The following is a 26,243-nucleotide window of genomic DNA, read 5'->3' as shown; positions in this document are numbered from 1 at the left end:
ACTATCTGTCAACGCTATTTTTTTTTTTATGCCTCCTGCTCCCTCCTGATCACCCCCCCCACTCCTCAGATTCTCCCCAGACCCCCCCCCCCCATGTACTGTATGCATCTATCAACCCTGATCACCTGTCAATCACCCATCGTCACTGCCACCCATCAATCAGCCCCTAACCTGCCCCTTGCGGGCAATCTGATCACCCACCCACACCAATAGATCGCCCGCAGATTCGACATCAGATCACCACCCAAGCGCAGTGTTTACATCTATTCTCTCCTCTAAACACCCACTAATTACCCATCAATCACCCCCTATCACCACCTGTCACTGTTACCCATCAGATCACACCCTAATCTGCCCCTTGCGGGCACCCAATCACCCGCCTACACGCTCAGATTGCCCTCAGACCCCCCCCCCTTATCAATTCGCCAGGGCATTATTTACATCTGTCCTTCCCTGTAATAACCCACTGATCACCTGTCAATCACCCCCTGTCACTGCCACCCATCAATCAGCCCCTAACCTGCCCCTTGCGGGCAATCTGATCACCCACCCACACCAATAGATTGCCCGCAGATTCGACGGCCGATCACCTCCCAAGTGCTGTGTTTACATCTGTTCTCTACCCTAAACACCCACTAATTACCCATCAATCAGCCCCTGTCACTGCTACCTATCAGATTAGACCCCTATTTGCCCCTAGGGCATTCAATCACCCGCCCACACCCTCAGACCCCAGCCCTGATCACCTCGCCAGTGCATTGCTTGCATCTATTCCCCCCTCTAATCACACCTTGAGACACCCATCAATCACCTCCTGTCACCCCCAGCACACCTACCCATCAGATCAGGCCCTAATTTGCCCCGTGTGGGCTCCTGATCACTCGGCCAAACCCTCAGATCCCCCTCAGACCCCCTTCCGATCACCTCCCCAGTGCATTGATTGCATCTATTTTCCCCTCTAACCATCCCATGAGACACCATCAATCACCTCCTGTCACCCCCCTATCCATCAGATCAGGCCCAATACAACCTGTCATCTAAAAGGCCACCCTGCTTATGACCGGTTCCACAAAATTCGCCCCCTCATAGACCACCTGTCATCAAAATTTGCAGATGCTTATATCCCTGAACAGTCATTTTGAGACATTTGGTTTCCAGACTACTCACGGTTTTGGGCCCGTAAAATGCCAGGGCGGTATAGGAACCCCACAAGTGACCCTATTTTAGAAAAAAAGACACCCTAAGGTATTCTGTTAGGTGTATGACGAGTTCATAGAATTATTTTTTTTGTCAAAAGTTAGCGGAAATTGATTTTTTTTTTTTCACAAAGTGTCATTTTTCACTAACTTGTGAAAAAAAAGAAAATCTTCTATGAACTCGCCATACACCTAACGGAATACCTTGGGGTGCCTTCTTTCTAAAATGGGGTCACTTGTGGGGTTCCTATACTGCCCTGGCATTTTAGGGGCCCTAAACTGCGAGTAGTGTAGAAAACAAATGCCTCAAAATGACCTGTGAATAGAACGTTGGGCCCCTTAGCGCACCTAGGCTGCAAAAAAGTGTCACACATGTGGTACCGCCGTACTCAAGAAAAGTAGTATAATGTGTTTTGGGGTGTATTTTTACACATACCCATGCTGGGTGGGAGAAATCTCTCTGTAGAGAGATTTCTCCCACTTAGCATGGGTATGTGTAAAAATACACCCCAAAACACATTATACTACTTCTCCTGAGTATGGCGGTACCACATGTGTGGCACTTTTTTACACCCCAAGTACGCTAAGGGGCCTAAAGTCCAATGAGTACCTTTAGGATTTCACAGGTAATTTTGCGACATTTGGTTTCAAGACTACTCCTCATGGTATAGGGCCCCTAAAATGCCAGGGCAGTATAGGAACCCCACAAATGACCCCATTCTAGAAAGAAGACACCCAAAGGTATTCAGTTAGGAGTATGGGGAGTTCATAGAAGATTTTATTTTTTGTCACAAGTTAGCGGAAAATGACACTTTGTGAAAAAAAACAATTAAAATCAATTTCCGCTAACTTGTGACAAAAAAATATAAACTTCTATGAACTCACCATACTCCTAACAAAATACCTTGGGGTGTCTTCTTTCTAAAATGGGGTCATTAGTGGGGTTCCTATACTGCCCTGGCATTTTAGGGGCCCTAAACCGTGAGGAGTAGTCTTGAAACCAAATGTCGCAAAATTACCTGTGAAATCCTAAAGGTACTCATTGGACTTTAGGCCCCTTAACGCAGTTAGGGTGCAAAAAAGTGCCACACATGTGGTATCGCCGTACTCAGGAGAAGTAGTATAATGTGTTTTGGGGTGTATTTTTACACATACCCATGCTGGGTGGGAGAAATACCTCTGTAAATGACAATCCTTTGATTTTTTTCACACACAATTGTCCATTTACAGAGTTATTTCTCCCACCCAGCATGGGTATGTGTAAAAATACACCCCAAAACACATTGTACTACTTTTCCCGAGTACGGCGATACCATGTGTGGCACTTTTTTGCACCCTAACTGCGCTAAGGGGCCCAAAGTCCAATGAGTACCTTTAGGATTTCACAGGTCATTTTGAGAAATTTTTTTTCAAGACTACTCCTCACGGTTTAGGGCCCCTAAAATGCCAGGACAGTATAGGAACCCCACAAATGACTCAATTTTAGAAAGAAGACACCCTAGGGCAGGGGTCTCAAACTCGCGGCCCGCGGGCCATTTGCGGCCCGCGATACAATATTTTGTGGCCCCAAGGCCCCAGAGCTTGTAGGGGCCCCCAGTGGCTACAAGAGGAAAAAAAAAATTTTCAAATCGGCCTTATAGTTTTTGAGAAAATCGATTTTAAAGTTGCAAAGGAAAAAAATACACATTTAAAAACCCGCCGACTTTAATGGTTAATAGCAAATCCACCTTAAATGCTAGAAACCCTAAATTTGCAGGATATGTTAAGGAGATCATTAGGAATAAGAGGAAAAAACAATTTTTCAAAAAGACCTTATAGTTTTTGAGAAAATCGATTTTAAAGTTTCGAAGGAAAATAGTATACTTTTAAATGCGGTAAATGTCACTTTTAGTAGCAAGCCTAACGGTAGTGTAATTTTACATGTATCAAAAGAAAGAGCAATACATTTCCTTACAGAGTTTCCAGGGGGTCCATACGCAGCCGCAGCGCTTTGGCCAGGTATCGCTATACAGCCGTAATATGGCTGTATGAAGATTCCTGGCATTTTTTCCTATTTTCCCAATTTTTTTTTTTATGTTTAGAGTGGGCGGGCAGAGGCGGCGATCCGCCGCGATTGACGTCAGGAGGGGCAGAGCTGAAGCTGAAAGCTCTGCCCCTTCCAGGAAATGCCGGCGGATTGCCCCCGGGGCAATTTGGGGGCTCTGCAGCCCTCGTTTTGCGGCGGGGACACGTGAACTCCCTTATGCGGCCCAGCCTCATCCTGACTTTGCCTCCTGCGGCCCCCGGGTAAATTGAGTTTGAGACCCCTGCCCTAGGGTATTCTGTTAGTAGTACGGTGAGTTCATAGAAGATTTTATTTTTTGTCACAAGTTAGGGGAAATTGATTTTTATTGGGTTTTTTCACAAAGTGTCATTTTCCGCTAACTTGTGACAAAAAATAAAATCTATGAACTCACCATACTCTTAACAGAATACCTTGGGGTGTCTTCTTTCTAAAATGGGGTCATTTGTGGGGTTCCTATACTGTCCTGGCATTTTAGGGGCCCTAAACCGTGAGGAGTAGTCTTGAAAAAAATTTTCTCAAAATGACCTGTGAAATCCTAAAGGTACTCATTGGACTTTGGGCCCCTTAGCGCAGTTAAGGTGCAAAAAAGTGCCACACATGTGGTATCGCCGTACTCGGGAGAAGTAGTATAATGTGTTTTGGGGTGTATTTTTACACATACCTGTGCTGAGTGGGAGAAATCTCTCTCTAAATGGACAATTGTGTGTAAAAAAAAAAGAAAAAAGAAAAAATTGTCATTTACAGAGATATTTCTCCCACCCAGCATCGGTATGTGTAAAAATACACCCCAAAACACATTATACTACTTCTACTGAGTACAGCAATACCACATGTGTGCCACTTTTTTGCAGCCTAACTGCGCTAAGGGGCCCAAAGTCCAATGAGCACCTTTAGGCTTTACAGGGGTGCTTACAAATTAGCACCCCCCAAAATGCGAGGACAGTAAACACACCCCACAAATGACCCCATTTTGGAAAGTAGACACTTCAAGGTATTCAGAGAGGGGCATGGTGAGTCCGTGGCAGATTTCATTTTTTTTTTAATCGCAAGTTAGAAGAAATGGAAACTTTTTTTTTTTTGTCACAGTGTCATTTTCCGCTTACTTGTGACAAAAATATCTTCTATGAACTCACTATGCCTCTCAGTGAATACTTTGGGATGTCTTCTTTCCAAAATGGGGTCATTTGGGGGGTATTTATACTATCCTGGAATTCTAGCCCCTCATGAAACATGACAGGGGGTCAGAAAAGTCATAGATGCTTGAAAATGGGAAAATTCACTTTTTGCACCATAGTTTGTAAACACTATAACTTTTACCCAAACCAATAAATATACACTGAATGGGTTTTTTTTTAATCAAAAACATGTTTGTCCACATTTTTCGCGCTGCATGTATACAGAAATTTTACTTTATTTGAAAAATGTCAGCACAGAGTAAAAAAAAAATCATTTTTTTGCCAAAATTCATGTCTTTTTTGATGAATATAATATAATAAAAAGTAAAAATCGCAGCAGCAATCAAATAGCACCAAAAGAAAGCTTTATTAGTGACAAGAAAAGGAGCCAAAATTCATTTAGGTGGTAGGTTGTATGAGCGAGCAATAAACCGTGAAAGCTGCAGTGGTCTGAATGGAAAAAAAGTGCCTGGTCCTTAAGGGGGTTAAAGCCCACGGTCCTCAAGTGGTTAATTAGCCATGTGGCTAATTACTGCGCCAGTGCAAGCAGTCTAACGCGGCTAAAACCACGTAGAATGCACAGCATGCTGCACTTTCATACAACGTGAAGCATTACCCTGTAACGCAACATGGGCACTGTGAACAACCCATTAAGTTTTCATTATTGTGAGTTGGGCTGCGTTACAGGCTGCTCTAACGTGCGCCTGTAACGTTTCACTGTGAAAGCAGCCTGAAAGTACAAAAGTGGAAAGTGTCTAGTATATACCTATGGAGAGGGAAGGCTCTGGATGCTATTGAGCCTCCACAGACCCCTCTTGCTCCCCTCATTCTAGTACTGTCACCCCTGTTAGAGCTATTCAATCAACTGGTTGAATACACCTCTGTGAGTCCTTGGAAGACTACAGGAGAACTTGTGTCCTCAAGCGATCCCAAAGACTGCACATGTGCAATTCGGTGCTGCCAGTCTTTTGGAGCGCACGGGGACACAAGTTCTTCCAGAGGTAACAGTGCTGGAACCAGGACACCGAAAGAGGCATGAGAAGGCTATATAGGAGAGCCTCCCATCTGCATAGCTATCTGACTTTTTATATTTTTCACTACAGAGTAACCAAGCAGCTCAGGGTGACCCAAACTACTAGGAATGTATAGGGGGATAAAAGGAACCAAAAAGCCCTCCTACTAAAATAAGCAAAGCTTGGTGTAATTTGCCTTCTTAAAACAGAAGGAAATTTGCAATAATTCAGTTATAAGTGAACATATGTGTTTACCCACAATGCTCTACTGAATATGCAAATTATCCCTTTTTGTCCTTGTAAGCCAAGCAAGCATCCAGAATTTTTCACTACAAATTTGTTTCAACTGTCTGGATGACATGTTCCATATGTGCATTAACTATTTCATGTGATCTTTTGATTATTCCTTATGTTTACAGCAACAAACAAAACTATGTATCTAAACTTTCTTATCAAGCAATTAAATGTTATATTTCTATCTTTACAGAGCCACAAAAACTATTGCGGACAGTGACACAAGCAAAGTCAAGTCTACCTGTGCAGTCTGCTTACTTTCCTGGACAAGTTTCTACTTCATGATGAGCCACTGGAAGCTTAATAATCGTACTTTGCAATGGTCTCCAAGTAGAAGTGGTTAGACTTTACTGCTGATCCTATATTATTAAATCATGAGGTTTGCCCCCTTCATTGAGGTGAAGTAATCTTCCTCCTGGGACCTCTGAAAGCTGTATCAGTTCAGAAGTTGTGCTACTGTGTGTGAGCCTGAATAATTGTTTTCCTACCTGTTACAGTAACAAGTTTAAATTTGCATGCATGATCTCCAGCTGCGTTCAGTCTCCTTTCTGTTCACAATACTGAATGAGACTTGTGGAATGCATCTGTACATATACAAGCTCTTTAATTCTTTAACCTTGCCGGACATAATACTGTATTTTGCACAATGAACATAACTCCAATTAACATTTTACTGACTCCAAAGAAATTTACATTTTGTTCTACCTCCTTGTTTGTATACAATGTGTGCTGTGCTCTCCTGGTGTGTATAACTGTTTATATTTAAATCAGAGTCCTTCATTTCTCAGAAGCAATTCTGAATATTCTTGTATTAAATATTACATGGCCTAGCCATGAACTTTACTATGGCTTCCAGTGTGTTTATATAGTAACCATCATGTAAATGTTTTAGTTTTTACATTTCCTCATAGAATACAATGTCTGACATAAGAATCATATTAATGTGCAGACAAGACAGTTAAGGCTGGTGGGGGTTGCTGCTGGAAAAAATTATATACGGTATCGCTGTACAGGAGGGTGGGCATCTATCCTGCTGCTTTCCTCTTAAAAGTGGGAAAACTCCTACCCCACCTTAAAATATCCTTAACAGAATTTAGAGGAGCGCTGCATTACTGACACTATTGTATGAGCACCAATCACGTGTAATAACGTGATCGGTAACCGGGAGTGTAGCAGGTGGCTGAAGGAGAATTAGTTCTAGCACCCAAACAGGTAAATATAAAATGTGCTCTGCATTAGGCAGCCAAACAATTTATGCTGGCTACAGATACCATGCCACAAGTTGTCATGTGACAGATAAAATCCATCATGCACACCCTCTTGCATATATGGTGGACTTGCCCGAAGGCCCGGAGGTTCTGGATCAGAATATTTCAAGTTATCTACTCTACTATCAAAGTTAAGATATCCAAGCTCCCTGAAATAGCCCTTTTAGGTATGCGCCCACCAGAAATATCTTCCCACCAATATAAATTACTTATGCACATATGTCTTGCGGGAAAACGGGTTGTAGCAAGCTCGTGGAGATCCCCATCCCTGCCAATAGCGCAATTTAGAGCAAACTTAAGCAATGCTCTATGCTTTGACAGGATGAAGGCTATCCTCGATGACTCCCTTCCCCGTTTCGAAAAAACTTGGCTTCCCTACATTAACCAGTATCATCAGGGACTTTCTGCATCCCTCTTAGTGGTCTAGCGGGTCATTGTCACTGTGGAGTTGGATCTTAAACCAGTTAACCCCTCCTTCTCTAAAAACCCAACTCCCTACTCATGGGATATCTGGTGTAGCCAGGGTCGGCCACTTCCTCCCCCCCCCCCACCTTTTTTTCCTTTCTTTTTCTCTCTGTCCCCACTTTTCTTTACCATCTGCTCTCCTCCCTCTTGGCCTACTTCTCATTCTCTTCCTTCTCTCTTCCTTTTTCTGCACCAGGGGCAGATACCTGCCCTGCTACCCAGGGATGGGAGGCAACCCCTTGGATTGCCCCATTTCCTGGAATGAATGTGACCTAGCCACTCTGGTGTTCACGGCCATATCATTTTAATAACAGCCCGCCACTGCTTGGCGGACTTTCATTTAATCTATCCAACTAAAGTTTAGCCTAAGGACACCATTGAGGGTGCCGGTAATAGAGGCCGCAGTGCTACTGACACCCATTTATAGTAAAAGCATTCTGTAGAGACTGCCATTTAGTGAGGCAGTAAGCATAACTAGGTTGTAACCATCTGACAAGCGTCAGTGAACGCTGACGCGAAGGTTCTGCTGTCCTGTACTCTAGTTAGTTAATGTTTGCATTTATGTTTTACTGTTCATTTCATATAACACACTGTGAATGTTCTAAATGTGTGTACCAGTTCATGTATGCAGATGACTGTACCCCATATCATCCGTATGATTGTACACATTTATCGCTCTTCATAAAAAAAAATAAAAAAAATTGAGAAAAAAAGAAAAAAAATCCATCATGCAAGTACACTAATAGCCTTCAGTACGCTAATGCTGTTAGTTAGTTTATTTCCTGCAAGGCTTGCCTTAGTTAAAGAGACTCTGTAACGTCAAAAAGATCCCCTGGGGGGTACTCACCTCGGGTGGGAGAAGCCTCCGGATCCTAATGAGGCTTCCCATGCCGTCCTCTGTCCCACGGGGGTCTCGCTGCAGCCCTCCGAACAGCCGGCGACAGAGCCGACTGTCAGTTCAATATTTACCTTTGCAGGCTCCAGCGGGGGTGCTGTGGCTGCTCTCGGCTCCGAACTACACGGAAATACCCAATCTCAGTCGGGTCCGCTCTACTGCGCAGGCGCCGGAAAGTTGCGCCTGCGCAGTACAGCAGACCCGACGGCGATCGGGTATTTCCGTGTAGTTCGGAGCCGACAGCCGTCAGAGCGCCTGCACAGGAGCCAGGAAGGTAAATATTGACGTCATTCTCGGAGGGCTGCAGCGAGACCCCTGAGGGACGGAGGACGGCGTGGGAAGCCTCATTAGGATCCGGAGGCTTCCCCCACCCGAGGTGAGTACCCCCCAGGGGATGTTTTGATGTTACAGATCCTCTTTAACCAAATATTTAAACTTCCATAGCCTAAGGGGGATAATTCAGGAGAGCTTGGAAACTATTAAACATTCTTCAGTCAAGTGCAATATAAAATGTGTAACTTAATGTGTAACTTACTGTAGAAAAGATTTGAAACATTTTTACAATATTTAATTCAGTTTGGTATAACAATTTTTTAAATTGTGAATGTAACAGTCATAATAGATCCTAGATATGTATGCACAATAAAGACAGGTTTTAACATTAAATATAAAAATATTTAGGTTTATTTGTAAACATACATTATTCAGATCTGAGCCAATGAGAAATGTTCAAAGTACCAAGCAAAAAAAAAAAAGTGATTATTAAATTATACAACACTTTTATACAAAGAAACACTTTAAATAACCAAGCAAAAATATACAGAAACTGTATGGTTTAGAATATATAATTGTTATTCTGTATAAAGCTTTCTCTGGAGTTTCAGTATCTAGACTAAACTGTTCTTTACACCTACTGAGTGCCAGCAGGTCTAAAGTGTCGCCAGCTTCTGGCATTCATGAGGTTAAAACAAAACCATGGAGAAAGGCCACAAATAAACGCACAGCCTCAAAGCAGGTTGCTATGTGAGCTGTATCTTCAAGTTTTGGATTTAAAACATCCAACATATAGTGGTATAGAAGAGAATAAAGGTGAGAGGCTGAAATGTTTCTGTAAAAACTGATCCATTTCCTGACGAGGAGTTACACAAGCAAGAGTAAAGGAGGCATGGAGAAGTAAGCTAATGAATAACTAAGATTCTGCTTTACATACTTAAATGGCAGTATATCAGTATGATCAAGTGCAAAGGCTAACCTTTCAAAGGAAAGGCTTCCTTCAGCATGTGTATTGAATATAAATAGATCCCTGTCCGGCAGGCTCCAGCTGAGGCACAATTCATGTAGAGTCATTTTCTCATTGTGCTGCCTTAGAGCTGGTTCACATTGCAAGAGCTTTTGCAAATGTAACACTCTAGCAATGGGATTTTATAAAAATCATCCATAGCATTGCATTAGCAAGAGCTTTTCAAACCACTAGCACTTAAAAAAGCTATTGCAGTGTGAACCAGCCATCACATCGCTACAGCCAATCGCAGAGCATACCAAGCATGTGCATATCATGCATACTAGTGACATTTTGAATCAGCTTTTACCGCTTAAGGTTCCTTTAGTGTGCATGTCTACAGATTTATTCCCCATTTATTAGAGGCCCAAGATTTCAAAAGCCATATGTACATGTTAGTGGGTGCAGGGTGAGCTAAATGAGACACCAGCGTCATCACCAAAAGGAAAGTAAGCCAGTACAGGCCCACAGGGAGTGCAGCTACCTGATCCAACCAGCTCCCCAGATCATTTTTTTTTACTTAACTTGCCCACCTAGGGTTCACGTTAAGATATATCTCATGCACATGCCCAGAACACAGCAAAAGCTGAGGAAAAATAAAATATTCACTATTGCACAGTAGTAGCTGGTTAGTTGAGGGCTTTGACACAGTCCAATGTTCAAATCTTAGCTCTTCCTGTTCAGTAAGCAGACCCTAGGCAAGATTCTCTGCTACTACCCTTCAAATTGCCTACTGAGCATACCCTAGTGGCTGCAGCTTTGGTGCTTTGAGGGGGGGTGATATAAATGCTGTCTCTTGTCTTTAAATCCAGAGACTACAAAGATCCTACTACGCATGCATGGCAGCACAAGTGCCTAGCAGTACTGCAGATTTCAAGCTTGATGTACTAAATGAGCAACACTTTCTTTCCTTCCCCCCCCCCCCCCCCCCAAAAAAAAAATATAGTGGCACTCCATTAAAAATGATAAAGGAGGTGGCACACTAGCAGGTACAGTGTTGGGCAGTAGTTAAGCTAGGCATACATGATTCAGTTTGGACCAACTTTTAATTGTATTAACATGTAATGAAACAGTTAACTGATAATCAAATGAAATCAACTGCAGCAGCACACGACAACCAACGTATGACCAATTCTGTAATTATAGGGCTGTAGTGCAGTTTAAAGAGAACTGCAATCAATGTTCCTTAAAGAAAAAAATCTGTAAACTCAAAGTTCCTCTGAGGGGTACTCACCTCAGGAGGGGGAAGCCTCAGGATCCTAATGAGGCTTCCCACACCGTTCTCCATCCCTCGGGTCTCGCTGCAGCCCTCCGCACAGCGGTGATGTAAATATTTACCTTCCTGGCTCCTGCGCAAATACCCGATCGCCGTCGGGTTTGCTCTACTGCGCAGGCGCAAGTCTCCAGCGCCTGTGCAGTAGAGTGGACCCGACTGATCGGGTATTTCCATCTACTTCGGAGCTGAAAGCCACCACAACCCCCGCCCGCTGGAGCCTGGAAAGGTAATTATTGAACTTACAGTAGGGTCTGTTGGGCGGCTGTTCGGAGGGCTGCAGCAAGACCTGCGTGGGAAGCCTCATTAGGAGCCTGAGACTTCCCCCACCCGAGGTGAGTACCCCCCCTCCCCCAGGGGAACTTTGAGTTTACAGTGTCTTTAAAAACAAAAAATTTAGTCAGTGTTTGCCTAGGCTACGCATCACTGAGAGGGCAGATTTATATACCATGATAAAGGAATCATTCTGATGCAGAAACCAGGATCATTGGTTCAGTTCAGTTGATATCCTTTTACTACTTTCTACTATTTGTCATTACAGTGACTCTTTAGACTGCTTTCAGTGGGACATTACATGCACACGTTAGAGCAGCCTGTAATGCAGCCCAACTCACAGCAATGAAAAATCAATGGGTTGTTCAGTGTCCACATTGCGTTGGAGTAGAACACTGCACGTTCAATGAAAGTGCAGCATGCTGTGCGTTATACTCTTACTTTGCTGCGTTACACTGCACATGCTCAGTAATGTATGTCAGGAGGGGAAAGTCCGCTATTGTGTCTAGCCACATGGCTAATTAATATTCACTGTGCTGACGTAAAGTGTTTACTTCCTGAAGCGGCCACTTTGTGCTATGATTGGCTAGCAGGACCACGTGATGCGGAATGTTCCGATCACATGGTCTCCAGTCTTGTCGCATGCGCCGTTTTTGTTCGATAGGATGCGTCAAAGTATGCATCACAGACGCATCGTTAGGGGCACATTATGCAACCTTTAACGTTGCATGAAACGCAACGTCTTAGTGTGAAAGAGCCCTTAAAGAAGCTACTTAAAGCGGACCTGAACACAACTTCTCTGCTTTAAAAGATATACAACAGCATAATAACCTTTAACCAGTTCACCCCCAAGGGTTTTTACTCTAATGGACCAGAGCAATTTTCACTTGTCAGTGCTCCTCCCTTTTATGCCCTAATAACTTTATTACTACTTATCACAAGAAAATGATTTATACCTAGTTTGTTCGCCATCAATTAGGCTTTCTGTGGGTAGCACATTTTGCTAAGAATTTTTTTATTCTAAATGTGTTTTAATGAGAAAAAAAAATTCTCAGTTTTCAGCCATTATAGTTTTAAAATTAAACATTCTCCTGTGGATAAAACACACATTTGCCCAGTTGTCCTGGTTATTAAACCATTTAAATTATGTCCCTATAACAATGTATGGCGACAGTATATTATTTTGAAATATAGGTGTTATTTTTCTGTTCGTGTTTTTTTTGTTCTGGCCATAATTACAAGCCCCTATGTAATAAATTAAAATAAATTTTCCCCCATAAAATATGGATTAAAAAAAGTTGAGTCCCTAAGGCAACTATTTAGTTTAAGCTGATTTTTTTTTTTTTTTACAAGTGGTTTTTTTTTGGGGGGGGGGGGGGGGGGGGAGGAGCAGGGTTGGAAGTGTAATTTTATTAATCATGTGCATGTACTTGTAAATGTAATATACTTTTTAGCCACAAGATGGCACTAGTGAACTCGGTATAGGAAGGGTTTACTTTTTTTTTTACACTTTAATTGTTACATTTCTTGTTTTTGTGAATGGACGTAGCCACTGTTTGCGATCACGTCCATTCGCTCCAGGCACTGCGATTGGGTAGAGGAACTACTTCCCCAATCGCTCAGCACGGGATCCCGACGGAAACTGCGGCAGTAGCGGCGCGCACACGGCGGTAGCAGCGGCAGGCACGCGCGCCGTATTAAAACATCATGTTGCCGTTAATAGGGTAAAGCGTGACGTTTTAATATGTTAGGATGCCACTAAATGGTTAAACAAAACCATTTCTTTGTTACAGCTGATACAAAACCTGCGCTATCTGCAGTGTGTCTACTTCCTGATTTCATGGAAGCAGACATAATATTAACAGCCTGTGCTTTCAAATGAGGGGGAATAAAAAAAAAAAAAAAAAAAAAAAAAAAAGGCTAAACTCTCTAAATATGTACAGGGTACATGTCTCTGTCTTCCCTGTGCAAGAGTTCAGGTCCACTTTAACCACAGTGGTGTTAACCCCCCCTAAAAGCCAGTCCATTTTTCATAAATTGGGCCAATGCAGCTTTAAGGGCTCACTGCAGGGCCGCACAACTCAGCACACAAGTGATTCTGCCCCCTTTCTCCCCACCAACAGAGCTCTCAGTTGGTGGGGTCTGATCGCTTCCCTAATGTTTATTTTTTATATATACAAATTTGTTATTAATAAAAAATGCCTATTCCCCTTCACCACCTGCCAGCCTATCACAGCAATCGGCTGTGATTGCTTTTGTGTCCAGGGGGACAGCCATGTTACCCGGCTGTCCATAGTACAGCGCTGCCTTAAATCGCAGCGATGTATAGGTATATTAGACGGCAGTTTTGTCGTCTAACAGTCTCCGAGCGGCGATCACCGCTGGGAGAGAAGGCGTGGAGCGGTTGGCAAGAAGTTAAACAGGAACCAACCCATTGATATCTGTCTACAACAGATGTTAATCAAACTGTAAAAGAGAAGATTTGCAGTTGATGTCAATTTCAGGACTAAACAGACTAATCAGTTAAATCTACGTGTATATTGCAACAAATATGGTTACAAAGATTGGCAACCCTTTTGTTTCCTCTTTTCATCTTACAGTGCCACTTTAAAGGAAACCCGAACTGAGAAGGATATGGAGGCTGCGATATTTATTTCCTTGTAAACTATGCCAGTGGCCTGACAGCCCTACTGATCTTCTCGCATAAGTGTCTGACTCAGCTTTTACTGGATTAACTATATGCTTGTTTCAGGGTTTTGACCCAGTGTACCTGATCTGCTGCATGCTTGTTCAGGGTCTTCTAAAAAAAAAAAAAAAAAAAAGGATCTGGAGGACTGCCAGGCAACTGATATGTTTTAAAAGGAAATAAATATGGCAGCCTCCATATCCCTCTCACCTTGGGTTCCCTTTAACCACTTGCCGACCGCGCACTCATACCACGCGTCGGCAAAGTGGCAGCTGCAGGACCAGCGACGCAGTACTGCGTCGCCAGCTGCAGGCTGATTAATTAGGAAGCAGCCGCTCGCGCGAGCAGCTGCTTCCTGTCAAATCACGGCGGGGGGCTCCGTGAATAGCCTGCGGGCCGCCGATGGCGGCTCGCAGGCTAAATGTAAACACAAGCGGAAATAATCCGCTTTGTTTACATTGTACGGCGCTGCTGCGCAGCAGCGCCGTAAGGCAGATCGGCGATCCCCGGCCAATCAGCGGCCGGGGATCGCCTCCATGTGACAGGGGACGTCCTGTCACTGGCTGCACAGGACGGATAGCGTCCTGTGCAGCCCGGATCACCGGGAGGGAGAGGTAGGAGAGGGAGGGGGAGAATATCGCCGCGGAGGGGGGCTTTGAGGTGCCCCCCCCCCCCGCAACTAGCCTGCACGCAGGAGCGATCAGACCCCCCCTGCACATTATCCCCATAGGGGGGAAAAAGGGGGGGCGATCTGATCGCTCTGCGTGCCCTCTGATCTGTGCTGGGTGCTGCAGAGCCCACCCAGCACAGATCCCTTCAAACAGCGCTGGTCCTTAAGGGGGGGGTAAAGGGTGGGTCCTCAAGTGGTTAAGATAAAGCGCTTCTCTAATCAAACCATTTTCTCTACAGTAATTACTCTTATGTGTTGTGTTACCCTTTTTGATCACACCAAGATTCTGCAGGTACAAATATGGATAAGCGGCCATGGAAATAACACTCATGCCATGCAAGAGGATGTAGTCAAGTATGATATGGAAAAAACACACAGAATAAAACAGCTTTCTCTGATTTTCCCTATACCTCCCATGTCTATATCCCCCGCTAACTGCTGGACAGACTTACAGTGGGTTGCAAAAGTATTCGGCTCCCTTGAAGTTTTCCACATTGTCACATTACTGCCACAAACATGCATCAATTTTATTGGAATTCCACATGAAAGACCAATACAAAGTGATGTACACGTGAGAAGTGGATCGAAAATCATACATCATTCCAAACTTTTTTTTTTTTTTTTTTTACAAATAACTGCAAAGTGAGGTGTGCGTAATTATTCGGCCCCCTGAGTCAATACTTTGTAGAACCACCTTTTGCTGCAATTACAGCAGCCAGTCTTTTAGGGTATGTCTCTATCAGCTTTGCACATCTAGAAACTGAAATCCTTGCCCATTCTTTGCAAAACAGCTCCAGCTCAGTCAGATTAGATGGACAGCGTTTGTGAACAGCAGTTTTCAGATCTTGCCACAGATTCTCGATTGGATTTAGATCTGGACTTTGACTGGGCCATTCTAACACATGGATATGTTTTGTTTTAAACCATTCCATTGTTGCCCTGGCTTTATGTTTAGGGTTATTGTCCTGCTGGAAGGTGAACCTCCGCCCCAGTCTCAAGTCTTTTGCAGTCTCCAAGAGGTTTTCTTCCAAGTTTGCCCTGTATTTGGCTCTATCCATCTTCCCATCAACTCTGACCAGCTTCCCTGTTCCTGCTGAAGAGATGCACCCCCGAGCATGATGCTGCCACCACCATATTTGACAGTGGGGATGGTGTGTTAAGAGTGATGTGCAGTGTTAGTTTTCCGCCACACATAGTGGTTTTCATTTTGGCCAAAACGTTAAATTTTGGTCTCATCTGTGTCCCCCACATGGCTTGTGGCAAACTGCAAACGGGACTTCTTATGCTTTTCTTTTAACAATGCCTTTCTTCATACCACTCTTTCATAAAGGCCAACTTTGCACAGTGCATAACTAATAGTTGTCATATGGACAGAGTCTCCCACCTGAGCTGTAGATCTCTGCAGCTCATCCAGAGTCACCATGGGCCTCTTGACTGCATTTCTGATCAGCGCTCTCCTTGTTCGGCCTGTGAGTTTAGGTGGATGGCCTTGTCCTGGTAGGTTTACAGTGGTGCAATACTCCTTCCATTTCTGAATGATCGCTTGAACAGTGCTCCGTGGGATGTTCAAGGCATTGGAAATCTTTTTGTAGCATAAGCCTGCTTTAAATTTCTCAATAACTTTATTCCTGACCTGTCTGGTGTGTGCTTTGGACTTCACGGTCTTGTTGCTGCCAATATTCTCTTAGAAAACCTCTGAGGCCCTCACAGAGCAGCTGTATTTGTACTGACATTAGATTACACACAGATGCACTCTATTTAGTCATTAGCACTCATTAGGCAATGCCTATAGGCAACTGACTGCACTCAGATTAAAGGGGGGCTGAATAATTATTCACACACCACTTTGCAGTTATTTATTTGTAAAATGTTTGGAATTATGTGTAATTTTCATTCCACTTCTCATGTGTACACCACTTTGTATTGTCTTTCACGTGGAATTACTGTATATTAAAATTGATTAATGTTTGTGGCAGTAATGTGACAAAATGTGGAAAACTTCAAGAGCACTGAATACTTTTGCAACCCACTGTATACTTAAGTAGTTTAGAAATTCTACCTCAATAAAAGGCAATATTGGGGTCAACTTATAAACAAGTTCAACTTATATCAGAGTATATACGGTAAATGGTGTTAAGAATGATCCTGCTGCTGATAACAGATTTCTCCTCCACTACAACACTTTTCTTCCAACTGACACTACTTTAGCCAGCTATTATCTACACACAGCTTCTTGTCAGCCACTAACCTCTTGCCGACTGCATCACACCGATGGGCATGGCCGCAGCAGCCCCAGGACCGCCTAACACCGATTTGCGTAAAGTCCTGGGGCCAGCTAATGCAGGAGCTCGCACATCTCCTGCTTGGAGTCAGCGCTTCACCCCGCCTTCAGTTAGACAGCGTGATTGCCATCTATTTACATGTACAGCACTGGCCCCTGAGACACTGGAGAGCGATCGGTTCTCATAGGCAGAAGCCTATGACAGCCAACCACCATAATTGGCTGGCTGTGGGGAGGGAGGGAATATATTTAAAGAAAAAACTTTTTTTAAATAAAAAAAATTAATAAAAATATTTGTAAAAAAAATAATAAACAATCTGGGAGCAATCAGACCCCCACCAACAGAGAGCTCTGTTGGTGGGGAGAAAGGAGGGGGGGGAGTTAATCACTTGTGTGCTGTGTTGTGCAGCCCTGCAGCTTGGCTTTAAAGCTGCAGTGGCCTATTTTACTAAAAATGGCCTGGTCACTGGAGGGGGGGTTAGCACTGCAGTCCTCAAGAGGTTAAGTTGCATTTCCAAGGGCTTTTTTTTTCACATTTCTTAATTGCTCAACACTAAAAGAGCTTTTGTGAGGTCTTGTGTTTGATAAGCACTTGCTGAGCGCTTGTTAAAAAAAAAATCACTCCCATTCATGTTCATTAAAATTGCAGTAAAAATTGCATAAAATCGCAGCTATCACATACACAATCATGGCAATTTTTGCACGATTTTAATAAAGTGAATGGGAGAGATTTCTTAGCAAGCATTAATCAAATGCAAGCACTCACATAAGCGCTTATAGTGTGGATCCAGTGTTAATTTTCACTATGGCAGTCTTAACTCAATATGTGTGAAAAGATAAAAGGGTCACTTAAAAGTAGAGTTCAAAACTGAAAATGTGCTTCAGATCAGTTATGAAAGAGGTCACAACACTGACAATATAACCCCGATCTAGTGTCTGTAACCTAGGGTCTGCAAAATATTTATTTAATCGGTGACTCTTCTAAACACATTGATAATTATATATGAATTTTGGATTACACTATAGATGACATGCTACAAAACCCCTAAAATTACTATTCTGCTGTTCTACTTTCATCTGACCAAAACTGATTGTATCCATTAGAAACAAGTCTGCATTTCTGGTGCCCAATTGATACCTAACTACTCAGCAGAAGACATGCACAGCTGAAATTCTTTCTCAGTTTTCTACCCTGTCAATGTCAGTCTAAAAATGATAAAGAGATCAGGACATTTAACAAAAACATGCTCTACCAAGGATTCCTACAGAGAGCTAGAAAACCGTATTGTCATTATCAAAATGAGAACCCGCTGAGCATGCTACAGGTAGTTACAATCTTCCTCACTATACCAAACCAGATTTACTTACAGGGAAAGCTATCTAAGGCAAGTAGAGGTACTGTATATATGATATACTGTATATATGCTGGAGGGAATGGAATGGTGATACAAGGGAACACTGCAGCAAGCCTGCCTCTTCCTCTCTGACATTCTTAAATGAGTGATTACAGTCCAGGGAGAACCAAGAGAAGAATGGACAACGCAAAGAGGTATGTGGATCCAGCATGAGCAGGCCTCCGTGCTTACCTTAGGTAGATTTTGTCTCAGCACAGAAGACACATAGGGCTTATTCAATAAGATAGTACAGTCAATGCATAAATGAGAAAATTCTTGATTTGTGCAGCGTATTGTGTCATGATTCACATTACCTCACTAAATACCAAGTCCAGCAAATGTAACATCTGCAGAGAAAATGTTTGTAGGAAGGCACTTCTGAAATTAGTAGGAATAAACAGCTGTCAACAGAATTAAAACAGGATTTGAATTCTAATTTGTCACTAAACATGTAAATCTCAGTATCCTAGTTTAAAAAAAAAAAACAAGTACAAAGGAAAATAAAAATCACGTTGCAGAAAAGCTGCTAAACCTAAAACCAGCTTGTTTAACAAATGGCACTGCTGACAGCTGCAGTTTCCCCTCCTCTCTCAGTAGGCATGCCCATATTATTTAAGGCTTAGTGATTATACAACAGGCCTGGTTCAACTGCTTTCTATGTGAGCAGTGGAAGCCAGGGAGAATTGTGCTCTCAGACTGGAAGGACCTGTTCAGTCATAAGTAATGTATGCTGTGTAAACGTGAACAATCTGTTCTGCTGAGCTATCACCACATCAGAGAATCTCTTACCAAGCGTTAGGAGAATAAAGTCACAGTAATGAATTAAGCAAAATAAAATACTTTGGCTGATGAAAAATGCTGGAGGCAACACAAACTCGAGCAGGTTTCTTGTGCCGCGCCAGTAGGAACAGCCTGCTGTGTGTCCGAGTCCACCGTGTACATCTGTATGTACAGATCTGTGAGCGGCAATCCTCTGGCACTCAGGGAGTGGAGAAGGTTTCATACATGCTGATTGTCTCACACAATCAGGCTGTAGGTAGAGAAGGCTGAAGACAAGCCTGCTAGAACAGAGGCAGCAGGATACACATCTCCTCGATAGAAAGGGCCAGAGGTGGTTCCTGTCAGTGGACAGCCCATTCATTCCATTGGAGTAGAAATTGGTCCTGCACATGCCTCAGCTTATATCTGAGTGGAATGCATCTACATGAGCAGCAGAAGCCCATCATTGTCTTTCAAGTAGTTGTCATACATTTGTGTCCTGCAAGAGAGGCTCCTTCCCCTCACCAGGTGCCGGAGGACTGTGGGGATGACTGTGCCCTGCTCCATGCTTCTTCCAGCTGCTATTGCGCATGTTCAGATTCGTGTGCTCCGGAATAAATAAAGCTACAAGCAGTGCCAGCAGCACAGAGCATGCTCCAAACAGAAACGGAGGCCCAGGGATAATGGAGTTCTGCCGAGAAAGAAATTACATTTTACAATCTTTATCTACATAGTGTTTAAGTGGACCTGAAATCTTCTACAAGACAGAGGGAAAGCAGAGAGAAATGAAGCCTGTACATATCTAGAGAGTTTAGCCTGTCTAATTCCCCCTCATTTGTGTATAATCACAAGTTGTAATCTGATCTTCCCCGTGTCACATGACTGGCTATGGCAGACAAGCCCATTTGAAAGCACAGGCTGTAAACAATATGTCTACTTCCATGAATCAGGAAGTAGAAACACTGCAGATTTATTTTAAAGGACAACTGAAGCAAGAGGGGGTATGGAAGCTGCCATATTTATTCCCTTTTAAACCATACCAGTTGCCTGGCTATCCTGATGATCATCTGTCTCTAATACTTCTAGCCATAGCCCCTGAACAAGCATGCAGCAGATCAGGCGTTTCTGATATTGTCAGATCTGGCAATATTAGCTGCATGCTTGTTTCTGGTGGGATTCAGACACTATGGCCTTAATTCACTAAGCTTTATCGAACACTTTATGGAACGTTTGATAATTTACCTCATGAGTAAAATCTAATTTTGAATTCACTAAAGTATTATAGATTTATCGAATGTTTTATCGATAAAACGTTCAGTAAATCTATAACACCTTAGTGGATTCAAAATTAGATTTTACTGCTGAGGTAAATTATCAAACGTTTGATAAACTGTTTGATAAAGCTTAGTGAATCGAGGCATATGCCACCATATAGATCAGCAGGGCTGCCAGGCAACTGGTGTTATTTAAAAATGAAAATAAAGATCGCAGCCTCCATATCCCTCTCACTTCAGTTGTCCTTTATGATTTGTAGCAAATGTTTTTTGTTTAAAGGTTATTATGCTGTTGTGAAGCTTTTAGAGCAGAGAGGATTCTGAGTTCAGGTCCGTTTAACACGGAATTAAACCTACTATCAGATAAACGTTAATCAGTTCTGCACTGCACACATTTGTCCATGACAATAGCTGGCACGTGTCATTGAACAGACTCCATTTTAAGTTGGGGGGGGGAAGCAAATTTACCCTATTCCTTACCCTCAGTCTCGATATACGGCACATTTCCACTACATAACATAATGCATTGCAGCTTGCTCTGGGGGGGGGGGGGGGAGATTGTTTAGAAATATGACAGGCTTTCCCTCGTCACCACCTCTGCCTGCTGGTCGATGCTTCCCTCCTTCACAGCTCCTGTGTCCAGCAATCACACAAAAACAAACCTCCTCCTAAGGGAAGGTTCATAAAAAAGTCTGGACTTGTGGGGTACAGCAGACATTTACTTACCTACATCTGCATACCCCCTTCCCTATATAGAAGCCTCTCTCTTCTCTCACTTGGTGCCATGCAATGTATTCTGGGAGGTGTAGTTCACTGGTGCGATTACATCTCCTTGAATCAATGGGAACTGCGTCTACGGAATGTATTGCAGCCGCCGTTGACGTGAATATTGCTTTCAACCGGCGTTACCAAGTGAGAGAAGATGAATGCCTCCATGTAGGCCTGGGGTTATGAAGCAGCCCCCATAAGTAAATGCTTGCTGCACTCTCAAAAAGCCACACTTTTCGTTTGACAGGTTCTTTAAAATGAATGCTTTGTTCACTTTAATTTTGTCTTGTTTAATAAGGGGTTACCGATTAGTGCTTTGTCTACAGTAATCACTATAAGGTGGTGATCTGTGGCTGCCTGCTGCTCTGCACCATGTGATGTTCCTGGGCCTCTGCAGCAAATGGCAGCCTAATCCTAGAGCAGCTGTATTTTTTGAGGCCCACATGTGATACTCCTACAGAGCTGATGAGTATCAGCTATCGGCTGAAGTGGCCAATAATCTTGCGTGTGTACAGCAACCCTGACCATCGCATGACCAGTGATGCATCAGGAGGATCAATTCGCCTGATATCTGACTTTGCCATGTCCACTGCATGATATCACATCTGATCCGCTCCATCAGCCCTGTGCCTTCCCACATTACAACAGAATGCGTTGTCAGCTACACCGCCTGCATAGCCTCAGTCCAACGATGAGGCCCAAGTGACTGGGTCCCAATCCCCATCAGGTGACATCAATCCAGTGTGTGTAAAGACCTTTAGTTGGTTGGCCAGTATCAGTATAATGTCTGTATGATTACACAACAAATGGACAATAAAGTTACCTGTTGAGAATGTGATGGCCCTTTGTCATGTCCTGGATTTTCATCCTTAATAGGGTTTTCAGTCAACTCCACATGGAAGATGTAAAATATAAAACCGTATAAAGCCGGTCCGAGGCCATTACACAAACCTCGAATTCCTGTGATCATCCCTTGTACAACACCTAATGGAAAACAAACAAAAGGCTAAATATTTTATACTGGCAAAAAAGCAACATCTGCAGACAACACAAGCTACATTTAGTCCAATCACCTGTTGCTTGCTATAACTGAATTCCTAATTATTTCCTATGGAGGACTGATCAGAAGGCATATTATCAATGCAAGATACATGTACCGAACGTTCCAAGGAATGCTTAGGTGTGTCCATGCTGGGAACATGGGGACTTTTCTGACAATTATTATTATTTCTGTTTAAGATTGTGATGAGTATTTATCTGTGGGATGTGAATGCAGTGATGGATTTTTCCTAAAACCTGCAGTTTATCATTAAAAATGAATGAAATCATAGTTTGGAAAACCTCTGTTTGAGCCTACTCACCTTGTTGGTCGGCATCTGCAGTTCGGGACACGAGAGCGCTTACTGCAGGAAAAGTAATACTGGACATGGCTGCCACAGCTCCAGCAGCCCACATCATCCTGTACATGGGCGAACAGGAAAAAACACATTATGTGAAACCCATCAGACATGTATATGACCCATCTGCCCCAGTTTCATTACTACTAACACACCCCCACCTGCAAATGAAAACATTTACAATGTACATGTTACTGTTGGTGCATAATCACATCAAATCAGGCAGAAATCGTGAGGTCTAATGCTCTAATTTAAAAAATGCAATATTCTGAATTAAAATGAACTGCAAAGACCGATTTACCATATTAGGAACAACAAATACGCTATTGCTAAACTACATTTTTGAAAAGGCAATATTAGGGGGGAAAAAAAGTTCCTTTTTTTTTGATGTGATGAATAAACTACAATAGAAGGATACATTTTACATCTAGAGGGAAACCGTGACCAAGAATTGAACGTCATCCCAATCAGTAGCTGATACCCCCTTTTACATGAGAAATCTATTCCTTTTCACAAACAGACCATCAGGGGGCGCTGTATGGCTGATATTGAGGTGAAACCCCTCCCACAGGAGACTGTGAGGACCATTTTCCTGGCAGTTTCCTGTCTGTGAACCTCATTGCATTGTGGGAAATGGCTGTTTACTGCTGTTTCCAACTGCCAAAAAAGCAAGCAGCCGGTACTTCCAGCAACATCACCCGCCAGCAGTAAAAATGTCATGTGATAAATGTCAGAATGTAAATCAAGGAGAGGAAAGCTTTTACAATGGGTAAACACTGACTAAATCATGTATACATAATTATTGTAAAAATGAAGCACTTTTTTTATTACATAATTTCACTGGAGTTTCTGTAAGCAAACAGCAGTGGGAAAAGACCCTATAGCCAAGCCTGAGGGGTCAACAATGTACTACTCCAACTTGTAAATAATCAGAGGACAGTTAAGATACATGTAAATGCAACAATGTAGATAAATAGGAAAGGATGAGAATGCCAGAGGGTCTTGCAGCATGGAGACTGCTAGGAAACCACCTGTGTGGCCTGACCCTGGTCAGGTAGTATAAGCTGGTGAAGCAACTCTCCTAGAGGTGGCCATACACTTATAGATTGCCACTAGATGTGGTTAAAGAGTAACTGTCAGGCTGCAAAAGCTAATTTAAACCTCTATTCTCCTGTGTTAAACAGTTTAGAAGGAAGCCAAAAAGGAAATACTGAAGTTAAAAATCTCTTACTTTGACGTTTGCTGAACAGCAAGGCTGTATATTCACAATCCCCTAAGAAGAACGACAAGCCGCATAACAGACACTGCAAAGCATTCTGGGGGTTCTTCTTCCCACTGAACTCCCTTGGTCCTCCCCTTCATTTACCTATCCCGCCCTAAGGCTGCTTACAGTGAGAAGTTACAGGCTCATGTTACAGCAGCTTGTAACCTCATGCAGCCAAGCTCCCAGCACTGAAAAATCAACGTGCTTTTCACAGGGCACGTTCCATTAGAGTATACTACAGGAGTCCGCTATTGTTCCTAGCCACATGGCTAATTAATATTCACTGCACAGTAGTGTTGTCCGGATCATGAACCATTTTTTGTGAGTCGAATCATCAGGAAGCAAGGTGAGGGAGGATATTACATCACAATTGGCTTCATACAAGACAGACAAACATGGAACCTGCCATGAGCTGTCAGGAGCATCATTCTCTGCAAATACTATATACAAATTCTGTGAAATCCAAACGAGGACAGTGAAATGCATATGTAATGTAAGTAGAGCCAATATTTAGCTACTGATATATGTGTTTTTTTTTCTCTGAGACCCTATACCTAACAGCTCCTCTTTAAATAATAATCCCTCTAGTCGGAATCTGATCAGAGAGGCATTGATTCCATTTCGATTTTAGCAAGTAATGTGTTGCAATGCTATATCCTGTTTATTGACTATCGCTCCTGTCTGGCTGATGCCCATCTTCTGTCCTGTTCAACCGATTTCTGGCAGAATCAAACAGTATGACTTAATATGCCAGGAATCAAACAGGAAAATCGTTAAGTGTATGGCCACCCCAAGTTTTCATGTCCATCTTTCTAAGGCTAGGGGTTCATACACAACAGGTCTATGGTGTCACAAACACAAATAATGGTTTTAAAAGCATAATATTAGAGGGGTGTCCTTGTGTTATATTATACATTCCTGACACAGGAGAACTGGCTTTGAATCTTGGCTCTTTCTGTCCAGTAAGGAGTCCTTGGCAAGACTCCATAACGCTGCTACTGCCTACTGGGTGTGTCCTAGTAGCGCAATATAAATATTCTGTGTCCGTCTTACTGCACTGATAGGCATGTCCGTGTATCTGCGGTGCAGAAAAATGTGCACTGCAGCATGGTGACACAGCACAAAGAAACAGGTGTGTGAAAGAACCCGTGTGAAAGCATGAGTGCATTTAATGCGTTGCGTATATATTGGGCACTGCATTACCATGCAACTGACATGGTGTAAAAGGACCCTAAAGTTCTTCTAGCTGTCATACGGACAGGACAGCTCATTAGCTTGTAATTATAAGAACATACATAATAAGTTAATGGAAGGCAAATAAGGGTATTCATAAACCACTAAATAAGGGAGAAAAGGGGAATATACAATAAACAGGGCAGCTACAGTGAGGTGAAACACTATAAACATAAAATGGGAAGAGATGGGGACTGGATGTGGGTTAGAAGTGTAGAAAGGTCAAGGTTCGAATCCTTGCAAATCACTATTCAAACTTTGTTTTTTAATCTAATAATCTATACTGCAGATTCTGAATCTGAAGACATTGTTGAGATGTATTAATCTTGATGAGCCGATCCCAGATAGATGCCTCAAGCACATTAGTATAAAGGAGAACTTGGATGTCTTCACTGGCACACCGTGCAACTGGTTTCTCTAGTTTCAGGATGTGCTTTATTTGCATTAGCAGAGGCTGTGTCTGTGCTGAGAGATTTTTCCAGTAATTAGGTTGAATGTATGTACAGCTCAGCATTATGCTACATATGCCTCTCTCTAGCTGCCAGAGACTGGAAAATGAACACAAGTCCTTACCAAGGTTCTGATCCAAAACCATACCACGCCAGCTGCAAGATCTGGAATCCCAGGCCCAGGAGGATTGTGTTCTTGTTTCCTATTGACCTCATGAGAAAACTCAAGACAATGGTCTGTAAAAAGAAAAATACAGCATACTTTATACAATTAAAAATATTTAGAAATTGTTGCTTTGCATGTCGACCTAAATTTGTTGCATGATGTTTGAAGTGATCTTATCAAAAGAAAAACCTGACCACACTAACAATACAGCCTTTGGGCAGATTGTCATGCTCCTTATATCAGAGCTATGCCTGAATCAGAATGCAGTGGTTGGCAAAACGATCTGGTTTCAACTGCATCAGAAATCCAGATTGCAAGACTTGATAGGGGTGTGTATATTTAATTAAACAGGTTAATATGCAGTGAAGTTAAGAGGTGCACAACCACACATACTGTATATTATAAAGACAAAGTTACATTGAAGCCAAAATATTAAAAACTAATACAAAATAACACTTTTATGTGGGCAGTCTCACAAACACAAATTCACATGAAGCGAAAACTCATTATGAACCTATTACGGATAGTCCATGAGATGCTCATTGTTTGAACTGGAATTGGCAGGAAGTATATTTGATTGGCCCAATTCCAAAGTACAAATAGACTTCACTAAATTTGCATGCAAATCAAATATTGGACAGCTCACTGACCATCTAGCGTGACTATACTGTAGTGGCTGATATTGGAGAGCTCTCCAGATGTCATA

General features: G+C 42.7%; 2 protein-coding genes and 1 long non-coding RNA gene across 3 annotated transcripts in view; 2 read left to right on the top strand and 1 right to left on the bottom strand.

Annotated features, from left to right (window-relative positions):
• Positions 1 to 6,586, top strand: part of SASS6 (SAS-6 centriolar assembly protein) — a 46,084-nt gene extending 39,498 nt beyond the window's left edge. Inside the window, exon 16 of the mRNA XM_068239984.1 lies at positions 5,937 to 6,586. Coding sequence (XP_068096085.1) covers positions 5,937 to 6,028 — 92 coding nt within the window. The 3' untranslated portion in view covers positions 6,029 to 6,586. The remainder of the gene's footprint in view (positions 1 to 5,936) is intronic.
• A 9,903-nt stretch (positions 6,587 to 16,489) lies between these two features.
• The window catches only part of MFSD14A (major facilitator superfamily domain containing 14A), a 68,161-nt gene continuing 58,407 nt past the window's right edge, over positions 16,490 to 26,243 (bottom strand). Inside the window, exons 10-13 of the mRNA XM_068239983.1 lie at positions 25,496 to 25,608; positions 22,390 to 22,487; positions 21,852 to 22,012; positions 16,490 to 19,677 (exon numbers count right to left, since the gene is read on the bottom strand). Coding sequence (XP_068096084.1) covers positions 19,471 to 19,677; positions 21,852 to 22,012; positions 22,390 to 22,487; positions 25,496 to 25,608 — 579 coding nt within the window. The 3' untranslated portion in view covers positions 16,490 to 19,470. The remainder of the gene's footprint in view (positions 19,678 to 21,851; positions 22,013 to 22,389; positions 22,488 to 25,495; positions 25,609 to 26,243) is intronic.
• Positions 23,112 to 25,664, top strand: LOC137521134 (uncharacterized). Its single transcript, XR_011022056.1, has 2 exons — positions 23,112 to 23,194; positions 25,461 to 25,664. It is a non-coding gene; the product is annotated as an uncharacterized lncRNA (long non-coding RNA).

Source organism: Hyperolius riggenbachi, chromosome 6 (genome assembly GCF_040937935.1).
Source record: "Hyperolius riggenbachi isolate aHypRig1 chromosome 6, aHypRig1.pri, whole genome shotgun sequence".
Lineage (NCBI taxonomy): Eukaryota > Metazoa > Chordata > Amphibia > Anura > Hyperoliidae > Hyperolius > Hyperolius riggenbachi.
This window is presented reverse-complemented; position numbering and strand designations above follow the sequence as displayed.